Source organism: Balaenoptera acutorostrata, chromosome 19 (genome assembly GCF_949987535.1).
Source record: "Balaenoptera acutorostrata chromosome 19, mBalAcu1.1, whole genome shotgun sequence".
Lineage (NCBI taxonomy): Eukaryota > Metazoa > Chordata > Mammalia > Artiodactyla > Balaenopteridae > Balaenoptera > Balaenoptera acutorostrata.
In genome coordinates this window covers 64,869,238-64,889,736 of record NC_080082.1, presented here as the reverse complement: position 1 = coordinate 64,889,736, position 20,499 = coordinate 64,869,238, and the positions used below count along the sequence as shown (strand labels likewise).

Here is a 20,499-nt window from a genome sequence, read left to right as displayed (position 1 = left end):
GTAAATAAGGGCTCATTGCCACAAGTACACCCATTCCTTACCTAATGTCCGGGCTGCTTTCATGCAAAGCGGAGTAGCTGCTACACAGACCCGATGGCCCAGAATTCTAAAGTATTTGCCATGACATCCTTGACAAGAAAGGTGACTGACCTTGCTTCGAATAGATGCCAAACTGAAATCAATACGGGAGAAGGTGTGAGAATGGTTAGAAAAAGGAAGGAAAATCGTGAACTATTGCAACTGTGATGCACAGTGTAAAAGATATTTTGTGTTTGAGTCCAGGGCACATGCTACATACATGTGTTCCTCCGTGTGTGGCGTGTGTTTGTTCATATTCGAAGAACAAGTTTAGAAATACTAGGTACTCTTATTACCTGCACAAGTAATTCTCAACCACTAAAGACCTACCCAGGGCGACCTCCTAAATTGCTTTCCCTAACGAACGAGGACGAAGAGGCCCCCGACCCTCCCCACTAACAACGGAATCGCAGCGAACACTCTGACGCCTGTGCTGGTGTCAGAGACAGTTTTAACCACCTGACTTGTGTTTGCGGGCGGGGGTTGGGGGGTGTGCGTGTCGCCGAGCAGCTCAGCCCCGTTCATTCGCGCGAGTTTGTCCACCGCGTCCCCGGGCATCTCCGGAGCCAGCGCTGCGCGGGCGCCAAGGACAAGCACTGAGCAAGCCCGCCCGCTCCTGCCCAGCGGCGCAGCCGGAACCCGGGTCCGGAGGTCAGTCCCGCGGCCGCAGCTCCGAAGGGTGTGCGGCATGGGGCGGGGGCGCAGCGCGGGGCGGGGGGCGGCGGGACGGCGCTGCGGGGTCTCCGCGGGGAGGGCGGCGCGCCCAGGGAGGACGCGCGGGTGAATTCTGGGGAGTGGGGCGCAGGAGCTGCTGCCTAGGAGCCCCTGAGACCCGACGGTGCGCGCGGTGGGGCCCCTTGAGGAGCCCGCGTCTCCCCTGAGGGCGGTCGGGACGCTCAGGTCCTCGTGAGCCGCGGGGCGACTCCAGGTCCGAGGATTTCTCTGGCCACTGGGAGGAGGGAAGAGTGGAGGGGACAGAGGAGGCTGGGGTGTCAGTAGTAGGGGTGGCGGGGACTCCGTCCAGGACAGGTGGGGGAGGCGCCCGGGTCCTGGTCCTGAGGTTTAGGGGGCAGGAGGGGCGGACGGGGGACTTTGGAGTTGGATGGAGGAGGCGGACGGAACAGGTTTGCTCTGCACACCAGAGAGGCCGCTCGGGTATCGGGGGGTCAGGTGGCGAACCGGCCAAGTAGAGAATCGGAAAATGATACTGCAGGGGGTCCAGAGGGTAGTTTGAGGGATGAGGAGCGGGGGGAGCCCGTCCGGTTGTGTTGGGGGGTTCGCTGAGACGCATAAGAGGTTTGCAGATGAGAAGGGCCTTTGGAAAACAGCTTTTGAGCCGCCAGCGCTTCTGTGCGCCTGCGTGCTGCGGGTGGGGGCAGGGAGCCTGTTTGGGGCGCGCATCTTTGCGGGGCAGCCTCGGGGGGATGGACCCTGGGTGAAACTGGGGGTGGGCCCTGGGTGCCAGCCAGAGGGAAATTGTATTGGAGAGGGTGATGTGTATTTTCAGCTTCTGCGTCTGCAGTTGTGTGTGCCCCGAGTGTGTGTGTGTGTGTGTGTGTGTGTGTGTGCATGTCCAGGACTGCCTGTGAGGAGGGCATTCAGTACTGACAAGCACGCCTGTCCACGGGGGATGCGAGGGTCTCTGAGTTTCCCTGGAGTGTGTCTGCAGATGTGTTTGTGTCATTATGCCCTGGTTTCCCCAGTGTTCATCTGAAAATGTGTGTCCTTAACAATTTTGTGTGTGTCTATCTGACCGGGTGTTCCCGCCCTTTGACGCACCTTTATTTGCACGATTATGTGTGAGAGTCTGTGATGGGTCTTATTCTTTAAAAAGGCTTAGAGGGAGAGGTTTGACTCTAAGTTACCAGACAGTGTGTTCTGAGTGTGGCTGTGTATTTAATCATATTTAATCCTCAGGTTTAGTATTTATAGTCCTCATTTTCATGAGGGGAAAGCTGACAGCGCAAGAGGTTAAATAACCCCTGAATCAGGGATTGCAGGTAAAATACAGGACACCTGCTTAAATTTGAATTTCAGATAAATAATGAATTACCTTTTAGTATAAGTATATCCTGAATATTTCATGGGACTTACCTATACTTAAACATAATTTATCAAAATAAATAAAAAATGATTTTTATGTAGACATGACCCACGCAGTGTTTGAACATACTTATGGTAAAAAATGATTTGTGTATCTGAAATTCAAATCTCAGTTTGCTGTGTATTTCTTGTAATCTTGTTGTTGTTAAATCTGGCGAGCTTGATCCTTGAGATCTCTCGGCTAGTGACCGGCAGGCTGGAACCCCTCAGTGCACCCTCCAGACACACTGGCCCAAGTCCCGCCCAGGGTAAAGCTGGGGTGCAGGCGGGGCCCCAGGACCCCACAGCTGAGCCTGCTGCTAGGCACCGTTGCTGCAGTGCTGGCCCCTCCCCAGGGGCTGTGGTGAGGGGTCTGTGGACCGGCCCCCTCGTCTTCACAGCAGTCCTGAGGGTCAGTCTTAAGACTTAAGACTTAAGCATCCTGTACCAGAATGGGGCCCCTGAGGCCAGGGAAGCAAGGTCCTGGTCTGAACCATTTGGTCAAGCTGCCTTGTAGCCTTAGGACAGGGCTGAAATATCACACTAGGAATGATGGCCATGAGGTGCACCTATTGAGTGTCTGCTGTATGCCAGACACCAGAGGACCTTTTGATACTCAGTTAACTGACATTCACCTTCAGGGTCCCAGCTTTTTGTGGCATAATATTTCTTCATTTTTACTTATTTACAATACAGAAACAGACTCACAGACTTAGAGAATGAACCTATGGTTACCAGTGGGGAAGGGATAGTTGGTGGGTTTGGAATTGACATGTACACACTGCCATATTTAAAATGGATAACCAACAAAGACCTACTGTATATCACAGGGAACTCTGCTCAATGTTATGTGGCAGCCTGGATGGGAGGGGAGTTTGGGGGAGAATGGATACATGTATGTGTATGGCTGAGTCGCTTTGCTGTACACCTGAAACTATCACATTGTTAATCGGCTCTACTCCAATATAAAATAAAAAGTTTTTTTAAAAAGGTAATATTTCTTCATTGTTTAAATGGTCATAAACCCCAGACCCATGACCCCTGCCCTTGCCAGATGCCATGGCAATCGCTCTCCCCAAATCACACACTGGGCCTTGGAAGAACACTAGAGGGAGGCATTGCCAACACTCCCCTTGGATGTTGGGGGCCTGGAGACTTGGGGAGGAGATGGAGCTGTCTGAGTCCATCCGACACCTGAGAGCGGTGCTGGGGTTCACACCCGGGCCATCTGGGTCCCCAGCCCAGGCACTGACTGCTCTGGTCTCCTGTCCATAGGGAGCAGCTGTGGTGTCACGATGCTACCTCTCAGCACCATCGAGGGCCAGGAAACGGAGGAGGTGCAGACCAAGCCGCCCGAGAAAGGAGGTGAGACACACACGGAGTGGAAAACTGTGTGCAGGTGGCGGTGGGGAGGGCCTCCAGGGCACGGCTGATGGGGAAGTATTGACACTGAAGACTGATCCCAACCCCAAATATCTCCCACTGGCTCCTGCTGCGGAGGGAGGGCCCTGAGGGGCACCCAGGATGGAACCTCCCTGACATCCCCTCATGTCAGTGCGTCCTGTCTCTCCCCTGTTCAGAGCCTACAGCGGTGTCTCCTGGGAGCTGAATGAATTGGAGCTTCTTTTTGTGGCCTGGACACCCCTGTTGTCTTACCCCAGCCCCTTCACTCACTGACATTCCCTGTCTGTTCCCTGTGGGCCTTCAGGATGCAATTTAATGCATGTCTGCAGGCACTGCTGTGCAACCTCCAGCAAGTGTCCTAACCTCTCTGTGCCTTGGTTTCCTCATCTCTAAAGTGGGATGATGAGAGTAGCCATTTCAGAGAGTTATTATGAAGAACCAAAAAAGATAATACGTGTAAAATACTTAAATGCATGCCTGGCACAAAGCAAGTACTCCACATATATTAGCTCTTGTCAGTGGTTCCATGATGAAGATTTTATTATTATTGAGTTTCTCAAGCCTCAGAGGGCAAGATGGCCTCATGCCTCTTTCCTCCTCCCTCAGTCCTGCTTTCTGAGAACCCTGATGATCCACCAAAGAAGCCCATCAGAATGAGGGGAACAATGTTATTCAGAGTCCTGCCGTTCTGTCCTGTGGTAAGTCTGCTTGTTTCCTCCCTTTGGCCAGAGGCCCCTGGGTTCTGAGAAGTCAGGTACATCCACCACCATCTCTGCCCAGCAGAGACCCTTGGGTGGCTGGGTGCCCCTTTCTCCATCTTTCATCCCGGATATGGCCCCATCTTGTGGGGGATAGTTTTCCTTGAAGATGCTGCCCTCTTTCCTGCCTTCTTTTCTTTCCTACTTCCTGCCTCTGCTCCAATGTCACCTCCTCCATGAAGCTTCCCTTGCTCACTTTTTCTCCATTTCTCTCCAACCCCCTTGCCTTGCTGAAGTTTTTCCAGAGTAATTATTGCTACCTGAGAGCGTACCTGTATCTGTGTGTTCATCGTCTGTCTTCCCTACTAGAGTAGTTCTTGGGGGCAGGAACCTCCTCTGTTCTTCAATGACATACCCCTGTGTGTAGAACAGATGTAACCAGCGGTAAGCACTGTATACACATGGGCTGATTAAATGGAGGAATGAATTAGGGAACGGTCCCTGCTGAGGCAGGCAGCTGTGGCTTTGTCCACCTGGATACCATTCCTCCTTCTCCTACTAACACCCTTGGTTTTTCTTGGGGGACCACCTGTCTCCATGCACTATGGATGGATCTGATCCCATCCTCAGACCAGCTCCAGGTATGCCCCTGACCAATCAGAGCCGGCAATGCCAAGGTTCCCTATGATTGGTTCCAGGCTGGGCAGGTGACTCAACCTTAGCCACTGAGGCATCTGCTCTGTCTCTGGGATTCTTAACAGGTGGGAGGGGAGTTTTTGGAGCAGCCCTGATGGGGAACCAGGGGTGCCGCGGGGAGAGGTCAGAGGAGGCACAGGGTCAGGATGCTCTCAAGAACGCCTTTCCTATTAGAGCCTACAGCAGTCCCAGGGAGGACTCTCTAGAAATCTTATTAGAAAAAAAAATTTAAGAGTCACAGATTTTACAAAGCAGTACAAAGATCATCCAAATTCACCAGTTGTTAACACTTTTTCTATTTGCATGTTTTCTCATATATATATAATGTACATTATATATAATATACATATGTATTCCTCAGTGTGTATGGCCTTAGAAATAGAATATTCTCTTTGGTAAGTGTGAGACTGTTGTAACCTTTGGGCTTTTAACTCTTACATGCACTTTCATCTAATCTAATGTCCATATTCCTGGTTTGTTAGTTTAACACCTAATGTCTTTTTGACTTTCTTTTTCCTCTTACACAAGGTCTCGTCTAGGTTTCTTAGTAATGTATCTTTAGTCTCTTTAAGCTGGAAAATCCCCTCAGCCCTTCTTTGCCTCTTATAACACTGACGATTTTGAAGACCAGAGTCACACCCTGCCCCATATTGATGGCTTTTTACTTTGTTGTTTCTGTTGTTGTTTTGACCCTTTCCCCCTAATGAGATTCAGGGTAAGCTATGATCTCTTCAATACCACCTAAGTGATGCCCTGTCCTTCTCAAGACATCACATCTAGATGCACATGAGGTTTTGCATGTGAGAAGGAGTTCAGGTATAATTTTCTTGCTCTGCAACATAGTAATCACTAACTAACTGCATGAGGCTACTTCAATGTAAATGAATCAATCTTAAAAAAAATTCAAAACACGGTTTCTCAGCCGCTCAGGGCAGGTTTAAGTGGCCAGATGTGGCCAGTGCCTACCGCACTGGACACTGCAGATACAGAATATTTCCATGGTCACAGAAGGGTCTGTCTCAGGACTGGGTTAGATCTCTTAGGTTATCAGAATTATCACAGAGCATAGCCCCCAGAAAGTGAGGTTGTGGGCTTGGTGCTGTGAGACACTGAAGAAGCACAGCCAGATGGAACATCTTGTCAATGGCTCTTGGAGACTCTTGGCTCCATGCACGGTCCTCTGGGCAGTTTGAATCTCAGGGTGGCCAGTGCCCTTCCTGCAGGACACCCCCCTCTGCCTGGGGCAGATTAACCAGTTGGTTACTGATAATGTTAGATAAATGCTAACATTTCCTGGGCACTTTGCACCTGTCAGGTATGGAGCTGAACACTTTATATAGATGATCTCGTGTAACCTTCACCAGAGTCCAAGAAATAGGAACTAATATGATCCCCAATGTATAGGAGAGAAACCCAAGGCTCATGAGAGCTTTTTTAAGGTTGTTATTTCAAATTTTGTACATAATCAAGACTCAGTGGCTATTTTTATATTACACTCTTTCGACTCTCAGGATCCATATCTTCATAAAGTATTTCTTTTTTAAAAGAAAAACAACAGACAGTTACAGAAAGACAGAGAAGATGAAAAGGCAGAGGGCTATGTACCAGATGAAGGAACAAGAAAAAACCCCAGAAAAACAACTAAATGAAGTGGAGATAGGCAACCTTCCAGAAAAAGAATTCAGAATAATGATAGTGAAGATGATCCAGGACCTCGGAATAAGAATGGAGGCAAAGATTGAGAAGATGCAAGAAATGATTAACAAAGACCTAGAAGAATTAAAGAACAAACAAACAGAGATGACCAATACAATAACTGAAATGAAAACTACACTAGAAGGAATCAATAGCAGAATAACTGAGGCAGAAGAACGGATAAGTGACCTGGAAGACAGAATGGTGGAATTCACTGCTGTGGAACAGACTAAAGAAAAAAGAATAAAAAGAAATGAAGACAGCCTAAGAGACCTCTGGGACAACATTAAATGCAACAACATTCGCATTATAGGGGTCCCAGAAGGAGAAGAGAGAGAGAAAGGACCAGAGAAAATATTTGAAGAGATTATAATCGAAAACTTCCCTAACATGGGAAAGGAAATAGCCACCCAAGTCCAGGAAGCGCAGAGAGTCCCATACAGAATAAACCCAAGGAGAAACACGCCGAGACACATAGTAATCAAAGTGGCAAAAATTAAAGACAAAGAAAAATTATTGAAAGCAGCAAGGGAAAAACGACAAATAACATACAAGGGAACCCCCATAAGGTTAACAGCTGATTTCTCAGCAGAAACTCTGAAAGCCAGAAGGGAGTGGCATGAAATACTTAAAAGTGATGAAAGGGAAGAACCTACAACCAAGATTACTCTACCCAGCAAGGATCTCATTTAGATTTGATGGAGAAATCAAAAGCTTTACAGACAAGCAAAAGCTAAGAGAATTCAGCACCACCAAACCAGCTCTACAACAAATGCTAAAGGAACTTCTCTAAGTGGGAAACACAAGAGAAGAAAAGGACCTACAAAAACAAACCCAAAACAATTAAGAAAATGGTCATAGGAACATACATATCGATAATTACCTTAAACGTGAATGGATTAAATGCCCCAACCAAAAGACATAGACTGGCTGAATGGATACAAAAACAAGACCCATATATATGCTGTCTACAAGAGACCCACTTCAGACCTAGGGACACATACAGACTGAAAGTGAGGGGATGGAAAAAGATATTCCATGCAAATGGAAATCAAAAGAAAGCTGGAGTAGCTATACTCATATCAGATAAAATAGACTTTAAAATAAAGAATGTTACAAGAGACAAGGAAGGACACTACATAATGATCCAGGGATCAATCCAAGAAGAAGATATAACAATTATAAATATATATGCACCCAACATAGGAGCACCTCAATACATAAGGCAACTGCTAACAGCTATAAAAGAGGAAATCGACAGTAACACAATAATAGTGGGGGACTTTAACACCTCACTTACACCAATGGACAGATCATCCAAAATGAAAATAAATAAGGAAACAGAAGCTTTAAATGACACAATAGACCAGATAGATTTAATTGATATATATAGGACATTCCATCCAAGAACGGCAGATTACACGTTCTTCTCAAGTGCACACGGAACATTCTCCAGGATAGATCACATCTTGGGTCACAAATCAAGCCTCAGTAAATTTAAGAAAATTGAAATCATATCAAGCATCTTTTCTGACCACAACGCTATGAGATTAGAAATGAATTACAGGGAAAAAAACGTAAAAAAGACAAACACATGGAGGCTAAACAATACGTTACTAAATAACCAAGAGATCACTGAAGGAATCAAACAGGAAATAAAAAAATACCTAGAGACAAATGACAATGAAAACACGACGACCCAAAACCTATGGGATGCAGCAAAAGCGGTTCTAAGAGGGAAGTTTATAGCTATACAAGCCTACCTAAAGAAACAAGAAAAATCTCAAGTAAACAATCTAACTGGGCTTCCCTGGTGGCGCAGTGGTTGAGAATCTGCCTGCTAATGCAGGAGACACGGGTTCGAGCCCTGGTCTGGGAAGATCCCACATGCCGCGGAGCGGTTGGGCCCGTGAGCCACAGCTGCTGAGCCTGCGCGTCTGGAGCCTGTGCCCCGCAACGGGAGGGGCCGCGATAGTGAAAGGCCCGCGCACCGCGATGAAGAGCGGTCCCCGCACCGCGATGAAGAGTGGCCCCCGCTTGCCGCAACTAGAGAAAGCCCTCGTACGAACGGAAGACCCAGCACAGCCAAAAATAAAATAAATAAATAAATAAATAAATAAAAAGAAAGAGCAGGGTAACTTTAAAAAAAAAAAAAAAAAAAAAAACAATCTAACTTTACACCTAAAGAAACTAGAGAAAGAAGAACAAACAAAACCCAAAGTTAGCAGAAGGAAAGAAATCATAAAGATCAGAGCAGAAATAAATGAAATAGAAACAAAGAAAACAATAGCAAAGATCAATAAAACTAAAAGTTGGTTCTTTGAGAAGATAAACAAAATTGATAAGCCATTAGCCAGACTCATCAAGAAAAAGAGGGAGAGGACTCAAATCAATAAAATCAGAAATGAAAAAGGAGAAGTTACAACAGACACCGCAGAAATACAAAACATCCTAAGAGACTACTACAAGCAACTTTATGCCAATAAAATGGACAACCTGGAAGAAATGGACAAATTCTTAGAAAGGTATAACCTTCCAAGACTGAATCAGGAAGAAACAGAAAATATCAACAGACCAATCACAAGTAATGAAATTGAAACTGTGATTAAAAATCTTCCAACAAACAAAAGTCCAGGACCAGATGGCTTCACAGGTGAATTCTATCAAACATTTAGAGAAGAGCTAACACCCATCCTTCTCAAACTCTTCCAAAAAATTGCAGAGGAAGGAACTCTCCCAAACTCATTCTATGAGGCCACAATCACCCTGATACCAAAACCAGACAAAGACACTACAAAAAAAGAAAATTACAGACCAATATCACTGATGAATATAGATGCAAAAATCCTCAACAAAATACTAGCAAACAGAATCCAACAACACATTAAAAGGATCATACACCACGATCAAGTGGGATTTATCCCAGGGATGCAAGGATTCTTCAATATACGCAAATCAATCAATGTGATACACCATATTAACAAATTGAAGAATAAAAACCATATGATCATCTCAATAGATGCAGAAAAAGCTTTTGACAAAATTCAACACCCATTTATGATAAAAACTCTCCAGAAAGTGGGCATAGAGGGAACCTACCTCAACATAATAAAGGCCATATATGACAAACCCACAGCAAACATCATTCTCAATGGTGAAAAACTGAAAGCATTTCCTCTAAGATCAGGAACGAGACAAGGATGTCCACTCTCACCACTATTATTCAACATAGTTCTGGAAGTCCTAGCCACGGCAATCAGAGAAGAAAAAGAAATAAAAGGAATACAAATTGGAAAAGAAGAAGTAAAACTGTCACTGTTTGCGGATGACATGATACTATACATAGAGAATCCTAAAACTGCCACCAGAAAACTGCTAGAGCTAATTAATGAATATGGTAAAGTTGCAGGTTACAAAATTAATGCACAGAAATCTCTTGCATTCCTATACACTAATGATGAAAAATCTGAAAGAGAAATTATGGAAACACTCCCATTTACCATTGCAACAAAAAGAATAAAATACCTAGGAATAAACCTACCTAGGGAGACAAAAGACCTGTATGCAGAAAACTATAAGACACTGATGAAAGAAATTAAAGATGATACCAACAGATGGAGAGATATACCATGTTCTTGGATTGGAAGAATCAACATTGTGAAAATGAGTATACTACCCAAAGCAATCTACAGATTCAATGCAATCCCTATCAAATTACCAATGGCATTTTTTACGGAGCTAGAACAAATCATCTTAAAATTTGTATGGAGACACAAAAGACCCCGAATAGCCAAAGCAGTCTTGAGGCAAAAAAATGGAGCTGGAGGAATCAGACTCCCTGACTTCAGACTATACTACAAAGCTACAGTAATCAAGACAATATGGTACTGGCACAAAAACAGAAACATAGATCAATGGAACAAGATAGAAAGCCCAGAGATTAACCCACGCACCTATGGTCAACTAATCTATGACAAAGGAGGCAAAGATATACAATGGAGAAAAGACAGTCTCTTCAATAAGTGGTGCTGGGAAAACTGGACAGCCACATGTAAAAGAATGAAATTAGAATACTCCCTAACACCATACACAAAAATAAACTCAAAATGGATTAGAGACCTAAATATAAGACCGGACACTATAAAACTCTTAGAGGAAAACATAGGAAGAACACTCTTTGACATAAATCACAGCAAGATCTTTTTTGATCCACCTCCTAGAGTAATGGAAATAAAAACAAAAATAAACAAGTGGGACCTAATGAAACTTCAAAGCTTTTGCACAGCAAAGGAAACCATAAACAAGACGAAAAGACAACCCTCAGAATGGGAGAAAATATTTGCAAATGAATCAACGGACAAAGGATTAATCTCCAAAATATATAAACAGCTCATTCAGCTCAATATCAAAGAAACAAACACCCCAATCCAAAAATGGGCAGAAGACCTAAATAGACATTTCTCCAAAGAAGACATACAGACGGCCACGAAGCACATGAAAAGATGCTCAACATCACTAATTATTAGAGAAATGCAAATCAAAACTACAATGAGGTATCACCTCACTCCTGTTAGAATGGGCATCATCAGAAAATCTACAAACAACAAATGCTGGAGAGGGTGTGGAGAAAAGGGAACCCTCTTGCACTGTTGGTGGGAATGTAAATTGATACAGCCACTATGGAGAACAATATGGAGGTTCCTTAAAAAACTAAAAATAGAATTACCATATGACCCAGCAATCCCACTACTGGGCATATACCCAGAGAAAACCGTAATTCAAAAAGACACGTGCACCCGAATGTTCATTGCAGCACTATTTACAATAGCCAGGTCATGGAAGCAATCTAAATGCCCATCAACAGACGAATGGATAAAGAAGTTGTGGTACATATATACGATGGAATATTATTCAGCCATAAAAAGGAACGAAACTGAGTCATTTGTTGAGAAGTGGATGGATCTAGAGACTGTCATACAGAGTGAAGTAAGTCAGAAAGAGAAAAACAAATATCGTATGTTAATGCATGTATGTGGAACGTAGAAAAATTGTACAGATGAGCCAGTTTGCAGGGCAGAAGTTGAGACACAGATGTAGAGAATGGACATATGGACACCAAGGGGGGAAAACTGCGATGAGGTGGGGATGGTGATGTGCTGAATTGGGCGATTGGGATTGACATGTATACACTGATGTGTATAAAACTGATGCCTAATAAGAACCTGCAGTATAAAAAAACAAACAAAACAACTAATACTAAACTTTCATTGGGTTATTTGTATGGAAATATGTTAATATAAATGTTTCAGACATTACATGAAATTTCTAAAAATCTTATATTTGTATTTGTATGGAAATATGTATGGAAATATGTTAATATAAATGTTTCAGACATTACATGAAATTTCTAAAAATCTTGTATTTGTATGGAAATATGTATGGAAATATGTTAATATAAATGTTTCAGACATTACATGAAATTTCTAAAAATCTTATATTTGTATTTGTATGGAAATATGTATGGAAATATGTTAATATAAATGTTTCAGACATTACATGAAATTTCTAAAAATCTTATATTTGTATTTGTATGGAAATATGTATGGAAATATGTTAATATAAATGTTTCAGACATTAAAAAAAAAAAAGAAAAACAACAAAGTGTATCTATTCACATTTCTGCCCAAACTGCCCTTTTGCCAGAGAGCAGCTTGGCTTCATCTACTGAAGGAGCTGGCACAGAAGATTCTCTAGGTCAGGAGTGGGCAGACTCTGGCCATGCAGCCCACAGCCTGTAGTGTGAATAAGGGCTCATTAGCACAGCCACGTCCATCCTTAGGTAGAGTCTGGGCTGCTTTCCTGCAAAGTCCAGTAGCTGTGACACAGCCTGTATGGTCCAGATAGGGTAAACTATTCGCCATGACATCCTTGACAACAAAGGTGACTGATCTTGCTTTGAATAGATGCCAGACTGAAATCAATACGGGTGAAAGTGTGAGAATGTTTAGAAAAAGGAGGGAAACTCTTGAACTACTGTGAGTGTGTTACAGTATATAAAAGGTATTTTGTGTTTGGGTCCAGTGTACATGCTACATACATGTCTTTCTAGGTGTGTGCGGCATATATTTCCTCATATTCAAATAAGAAGTTTAGAAACAGTACTTACCCTTATTACCTGCATAACTGATTCTCATTCTGTTAAAACCTGCCCGTGGCGACCTCCTAAATTGGTTCCTCTAATGAATGAGGCCCCCGACCGTCCCCCCTAAAACTAAAATTACAGCCAACACTCAGATACCTGTGCTGGTGTCAGAGACTGTTTTAACCACCTGACTTGTGTTTGGGGCCGGGGATGGCGGGGGGTGCTTTGCGTGACGCTGAGCGACTCAGCTCTGTTCATTCCTGCGAGTTTGTCCACAGATTCCCTGGACATCTTCGGAACCAGCGCTACCCGGGCGCCAAGGACAAGCACTGAGCAAGCCCGCCCGCTCCTGCCCAGCGACCCAGCCAGAACCCGGGTCCGGAGGTCAGTCCCGAGGCCGCAGCTCTGAAGGGTCTGCGCCATGGGGCGGGGGCGCAGCGAGGGGCGGGGTGGGGGCGAGGGGGGAGGGGGCGGCCGGATGGCGCTGCGGGGAGGGCGGGACCGCCTGGCCAGGACGCGCGGGTGCGTTCGGGGCAATAGGGCGCAGGAGCTGCTGCCTAGGAGCCCCTGAGACCCGATGGTGCGCGCGGTGGGGCCCCTTGAGGAACCCGCGTCTCCCCTGAGGGCGGTCGGGACGCTCAGGTCCTCGTGAGCCGCGGGGCGACTCCAGGTCCAAGGATTTCTCTGGCCACTGGGAGGAGGGAAGAGTGGAGGGGACCGAGGAGGCTGGGGTGTCAGTAGTAGGGGTGGCGGGGACTCCGTCCAGGACAGGTGGGGGAGGAGCCCGGGTCCTGGTCCCGAGATTTTAGGAAGTAGGAGGGGCAGACGGGGGACTCTGTAGTTGGATGGAGGAGGCGGGAGGTATGGGAGTTGGTCTGCACACCTGAGAGGCCAGTTAGGTGTCAGGGGTTCGGTTATCTCACTGGCCGAATAAAAACATAGGAACATGACTTTGGGGGGAGTCCATAGAGCATGCCTTTTAGGGGTGAGGAGGAGCGGGGAGCCCCTCCGGAAAGGTTTGGGGGTTCACTAAGAACGAATAAGAAGATTTGCAGATGAGAAGGGCGCTTGGAGAACAGCTTTTGAGCCTCCAGCGCCTCTGTGCGCCTGCGTGCTGCGGGTGGGGGCAGGAAGCCTGTTTGGGGCGCGCATCTTTGAGGGGCAGCCTCGGGGGGTTGGGCCCTGATTGTCAGCCACAGGGAAATTGTGTGGGAGGGTGATGTGTAATTTCAGCTGGTGCATCTGCAGTTATGTGTGTCCCGAGTGTGTGTGTGTGTGTGTGTGTGTGTGTGTGTGTGTGTGCATGTGCAGGATTGCCTGTGAATGGGGCGTTCAGTACTGACGAGCAGGTCTGCCTGCTTGAGTAGTGGGGGTCTCAGATTTCCCTGGATGTGTCTGCAGATGTCGGTGTGTCGTTATGCCCTGGTTTCCTCAGTGTTCATCTGAAAATGTGCGTTTCTGTGTGTGTGTACCTGGCCGGCTGGTCCCACTATATGATGCACCTTATATTTGCACGATTATGGGTGACAGTCTGTGATGGTTCTTAAGCATCTTAAAAAGGCTTCGAAGAAGAGGTTTGACTCTAAGTTACCAGATAGTGTGTCCTGAGTGTGTGTGTGTGTGTATTTAATCATATTTAATCCTCATGTTTAATCATTTATTTTCCTCATTTTCATGGACGGGAAAGCTGACAGCACACGAGGTTAAAAAACCCCTGAATCGGGGCTTGCCAGGTAAAATACAGGATGCTTACTTCAATTTGAATTTAAGACAAATAATGAATTACCTTTTAGTATAAGTATGTTCCAAATATTTCATGGGACTTGCCTATACTTAAACATAATTTAGAAAACTAAGTAAAAAATGACTTTTTATGTAGACATGCCCCAGGCAGTGTTCGGATATGCTTATACTAAAAAATGATTTGTGTATCTGAAATTCAAATCTCAGTTTGCTGTGTATTTCTTGTAATGTCGTTTTGTTAAATCTGGCAAACTTAATCCTTGAAATCTCTTGACTAGTGACTGGCAGCCTGGAACCCCCCGCAGCCCACCCCTTCCAGACACACTGGTCCAAGCCCTGCCCAGGGTAAAGCTGGGGTGCAGGCGGGGCCCCAGGACCCCACAGCTGAGCCTGCTGCTAGGCACCGTTGCAGCAGTGCTGGCCGCTCCCCGGGGGCTGTGGTGAGGGGTCTGTGGACCGGTCCCCTCATCTTCACAGCAGTCCTGAGAGGCAATCACTTAAGCATCCTGTACCAGAATGGGTCCCAAGGCCAGGGAAGTGAGGTCCTGGTCTGAACCACTTGGTCAAGCTGCAATGTAGCCTTAGGACAGCCCTGAAATACAGCACTGGGAATGCTAACCATGAGCGCACTTATTTAGTGCCTGCTGTATGCCAGACACCACAGGCCCTTTTCATATCCAGTTAACTGTTATTCACCTTCAGGGTCCCAGCTTTTTGTGTCAAGATATTTCTTCTTTTTCTTAAAGGGGCATAAACACCAGACCCATGATCCCTGCCCTTGCCCTTGCCAGGTGCCGTGCCAAATGCTCTCCCCAGATCACGCACTGGGCCTTGGAAGCCACTCTAGGAGGGAGACTTTGCCAACACTTCCCCTTGGATGTTGGGGACCTGGAGACTTGGGGAGGAGATAGAACTGTCTGACTCCATCCGACACCTGAGAGCAGTGCTGGGGTTCACACCCGGGCCATCTGGGTCCCCAGCCCAGACAGTGACTGCTCTGGTCTCCTGTCCATAGGGAGCACCTGTGGTGTCACGATGCTACCTCTCAGCACCATCGAGGGCCAGGAAACGGAGGAGGTGCAGACCAAGCCGCCGGAGAAAGGAGGTGAGACACACACGGAGTGGAAAACTGTGTGCAGGTGGCAGTAGGGAGGGTCTGCAGGGCACGGCTGATGGGGAAGTATTGACGCTGAAGACTGATCCCAACCCCAAATATCTTCCACTGGCTCTTCCTGGGAAGGGAGGGCCCTGAGGGGCACCCAGGATGGAACATCCCCGACATCCCCTCATGTCAGTGTGTCCTGTCTCTCCCCTGCTCAGAGCCTGCAGGGGTGTCTCCTGGGTCTCCTGGGAGCTGGAATCAATCTGGGCTCCTCTCTGTGATCTGGTCACCTGCCTGGACTAGCCCTGCATCCAGTTGCCAGGTCTAGGGGCTACCAGGTCATTTTTTTGGGATATGATGGAGGCCTGACCCAAGGATTTAGTTGAGGGGATGGGCAGGAGTCGGGTAGGTTGTGGAGCCTGCTGGTGGCTTGGCCTCATGAGTGAGGGATGCTGGGTCTGTTGTAATGTTTCCTTTCTGAAACATCTTACTTTGCAATAATTTTATATTCACAAGAAGTTGCCATAATAGTACATAGAAGTTCCATGGACACTACATCCCACTTCCCCAAGTATTTTTATTTTATATGATGATAGTACAACATCAGAACTAGCCCATGGATATTGGCACAATCCATGTGTGTTTTTACTTGTATTTCATCACATCTATAGCTGTGTGTAACCATCATACAAAACAAGATACAGGCCACTTTTTTAGCTACCTACTCCCTTACCAGAGGTGGCTACTTTCCAGCTTCTTGTCCAATCTTCCAGAATGTTCTATGCCCACGCATACAGACAAGGATGTGTATGTATCTGTTACTATGTATTTATGTCTGATGTACTGTGTGTACTGTATATGCCACTGCCAGTTCCCATTTTGTCTTGTTTCATTTAATTCTGACCTGGCACTTAGTATCTTCCAGTCACCGTCCCAATGCTTTCCAAGCACCCAATCACTCGTGCTTCACAACTCTGTGAGGTAAGGAGAGTGATTACCCCATTCTGCAGATGGGAAATCTGAGGGGTGAAAAGGATGAATGATTAGCTCATGCTGGGACTTGAAGTGTCTGGCCTCGGGGTCTTTGACCTTAAGCCCTGTGTCTCCTGTCCATCTTGGGGACTCTTCCCCACAAGATGACAAGTTTGTGTTTCAGCTGCCTGGCATTCCATGGTCTGTCTGTCCTGTACTGTAGTTTATTTAACCTGGTTCCTGCAGGTGGCCGTTCGGGTTATTCCCAGTCTTTGAGGAAAACAATAAATGCAAGTAGAAATAAGATTATAGTTGGGTCATATTGCACACAGGGGAGTATATCCAGGACAATATGTCTAAAAGGGGGAATGGCTGCATCAGAGGAGGATGTGCATTTGTAATTTGGTGACTTTGACTGAATGGTCCTCCATAGAGAGGCGGATTTCCATTCCCAGCAGGAGTGTAGGAGTTTCTAAGAAAATATCTGGATTTGTTGGTAGCTTTGAAATATCAGGAGATTTCACTCTAAATCAAGACAGCTGTCTTCTGTGGGGAAACTAGACAATTTCCTGCAGAGGCATCCCCACAGACAGCTGCATATCAGCTGTCCCTTCCTCCTGGACACGGGCCCCCCAGGGCCACCATCTCCAGAGCCCCCTGTTGTCTTACCCCAGCCCCTTCACTCACTGACATTCCCTCCCTGTTCCCTGTGGGCCTTCGGGATGCAATTTAATGCATGTCTGCAGGCACTGCTGTGCAACCTCCAGCAAGTGTCCTAACCTCTCTGTGCCTTCGTTTCCTCTCTAATGTTGGATTAATATAGTACCCATCTCAGAGAGTTATTATGAACAATCAATTAAGCTATGATGTGTAAAATACGTAAAAGAGTGCCTGACACATAGCAAGTACTCAACACATGTTAGTTCTTGTCAATGATTTTATGATGAAGATCTTATTATTATTGAGTTTCTCAAGCCTCAGAGGGCAAAATGGCCTCATGAGTCTTTCCTCCTCTCTCAGCCCTGCTTTCTGAGAACCCTGATGAGCCACGAAAGAAGTCCACTGGAATGAAGGGAAGACTGTCATTCAGAGTCCTGCCGATCTGTCCCATGGTAAGCCTGCTTGTTTCCTCCCTTCAACCAGAAGCCCCTGGATTCTGAGAGCTCAGGCACATCTGCCAGCCTCTCTGCCCAGCAGAGACGCTTGGGTGGCTGGGTGCCCCTGTTCCCCCAAGGATGTGGCCCCACCCTCTGGGGGATGGTTTTCCTTGAAGATGCTGCCCTCTTTCCTGCCTCCTTCTCTTTCCTAATCCCTGCCTCTGCTCCAATGTCACCTCCTCCATGAAGCCTCCCTTGGACACTTCCTCCCCATCTGGATCTAACCCCCTGCCTTGCTGAATTTTTTTCAGAGTAATTATTGCTACCTGACAGCATACCTTCTATCTGTGTGTTCATCATCTGTCTTCCCTACTAGAGTAGTTCTGGGGGGGGGGGGGCGGGGGCAGGAACCTGCTCTGTTGTTCAATGACATATCCCTGTGCATAGAACAGATGTAACCAGCGGTAGGCACTGTATGCAGGTGGGCTGATTAAATGGAGGAATGAATTAGGGAACGGTCCCTGCTGAGGCAGGCAGCTATGGATTTGTCCACCTGGATACCATTCCTCCTTCTCCTACTAACACCCTTGGTTTTTCTTGGGGGACCACCTGTCTCCATGCACTATGGATGGATCTGATCCCATCCTCAGACCAGCTCCAGGTACGCCCCTGACCAATCAGAGCCAGCAATGCCAAGGTTCCCCATGATAGGTTCCCGGCTGGGCACGTTGACTCAACCTTGGCCAATAAGGCATCTGCTCTGTCTCTGGGATTCTTAACAGGCAGGAGCGGAGCTTGGAGCGGCCCTGATGGGGAACCAGGGGGGCCACGGGGAGAGGTCAGGGGAGGCACAGGGTCAGGATGCTCGCAAGAACGCCTTTCCTATTAGAGCCTGCAGCAGTCCCAGGGAGGACTCTTTAAAAAATCTTCTTATTAGAAAATAATATGACAATCAAAGATTTTTTTAAAAAAAACAGTACAAAGATCATCCAAATTCACCGATTGTTATCATGTTTTCTATTTTCATGTTTTCTCATATTATATATATATTCATATATATTCCTATAGGAATATATATATATAAAACTATTCTCCCCTGTGTATCACCTTAGAAATAGAATATTCTCTTACCCTACTGTTGGTATGTTTTCACCTCTGGGCTTTTAACCCTGATACACACTTTCGTCACATCTGCTGTCCATATTCCAGGTTTGTTAATTTACTACATACTGTCTGCTTGGTGTTCTTTTTCCTCCTATGCAAGGTCCTGTGTAAGGACAGGTATAGTGCTTAGTAATGTATCTTTAGTCTCTTTAAGCTGGAAAATCCCCTCCGTCTTTCTTTGCCTCTTATGATACTGATGAGTCTGAAGATCAGAGTCACACCTCGTACAATGTCGATTGCTTTTTTGGTTCTGTTTGGTTTCATTTCTTTGCTTGTTTGTGTTTTACGCTGTCCCCCTAATGACATTCAGGATAAGCTATGATCTCTGGAATACCACCTAAGTGATGCCCCATCCTTCTCAGGACATCACATCTAGATGCACCCTAGGTCTGTCTGCCATCGTTGGTGATACGAATTTTGATCCACTCAGCTGAGATGCTTGTCCCTTTTCTCCACTGAATACTTTCTGATTTTTGTTTTCCCCATGCAACTAACTAATGAGATATCAGTGGGGAGACACTGTAGATGAACCAAATAATCTAGAAACAGCATTCTGATTGGTTCATTTCGGGTCCTGTGCTCACCAATGAACCAATCATCAGCTTAGGAGATGAGAACCCTAAAACTCTCAACCTGGGCCACATGCCCATGGGTGGTAGAAGTTCCCTACCTGTCCCCAACCACAAGAACAGAAGTATGGGGTGAGGCAGCTATTCTCAACCACAGGCAGTTTATCCCCCAGGGGACACCTTCAGTGTCTGGAAAATTTTTCTTTGTTACAGCTACAGGGATGGCGCTGCTGGTACCTGGTGGGTAGAGGCCGGAGAAGATGCTCAACATCCTGCAATGTACAGGATGCCCCCCTTCCCCGAAAGAATGATCTGACCCCAAAATGTCACTAGTGTGACACTAACGTTCTCTTCTTTCTTCTCTGTTCTCTGTCCTTCCAGCCAAGTGTTTGCTTCACCTATTACTTGGAACCGGATGACTCTGACTCTGATTCCCAATTTCCTCCTGAACCTTCGAAACCTGACCCAAATTGCACCTTTGTGCCTCTGCCTGTGTTAGAGTTTCGTGAAATCAAGGTGTGTGAATGTCCCCTGTGCTGTCTCAGCTTTGTCACTGCTTCCTAATACCTGAGCTCCCTCTGCTTCCTGCTCTTGCCTCAGCACCCTGGAATCATGCATGCTGGTCTACTGTGATGTAAAATCCCCAAATACAACTGCTTAAATAAACCAAACTTGATGTCTCTCTCATGATTGTGGTCTGTGTGTAAAACTCCCAGGGCTGGGGTGTTGCATCCCCGTGGAGTTGGGTAGCCAAGGTCCTTTGACCTTGGTGCTCTGTGCCACGTGGCTGGAGAGGGCTCACCCACCACAGCCTGTCCAAATTGTGGCTCAGGGGAAGGGGAGGAGGATGAGGGAAGGGGAAGACACACTTTAGTCCTTCAAAGGGCAACTCCTACAAGATGCCCAGATCACTTTTCCTTAAACCTCATTGGCCAGAACATAGTCACATGACCACATCTAGCTGCAAGAGATGCTGGAAAGTGTAGTCCTGTGCTCACCTAATAGCTTCTATTATTACAGCAGAGGAGAATGGATATTGTGTCCACAACTGACCAGG

The 20,499-nt window shown here is 46.2% G+C and overlaps 1 protein-coding gene across 1 annotated transcript; it reads left to right on the top strand.

Moving 5' to 3' along the window:
• Positions 1–571: 571 nt before the first annotated feature.
• Positions 572–20,129, top strand: LOC103017913 (uncharacterized). Its single transcript, XM_057534088.1, has 7 exons — positions 572–729; positions 3,436–3,525; positions 4,171–4,262; positions 13,074–13,179; positions 15,554–15,643; positions 17,633–17,724; positions 19,824–20,129. Exons 2-7 carry the CDS (start codon positions 3,456–3,458, stop codon positions 20,004–20,006), a joined length of 633 nt encoding a protein of 210 aa, XP_057390071.1. The 5' UTR covers positions 572–729; positions 3,436–3,455; the 3' UTR covers positions 20,007–20,129.
• Positions 20,130–20,499: the final 370 nt, after the last annotated feature.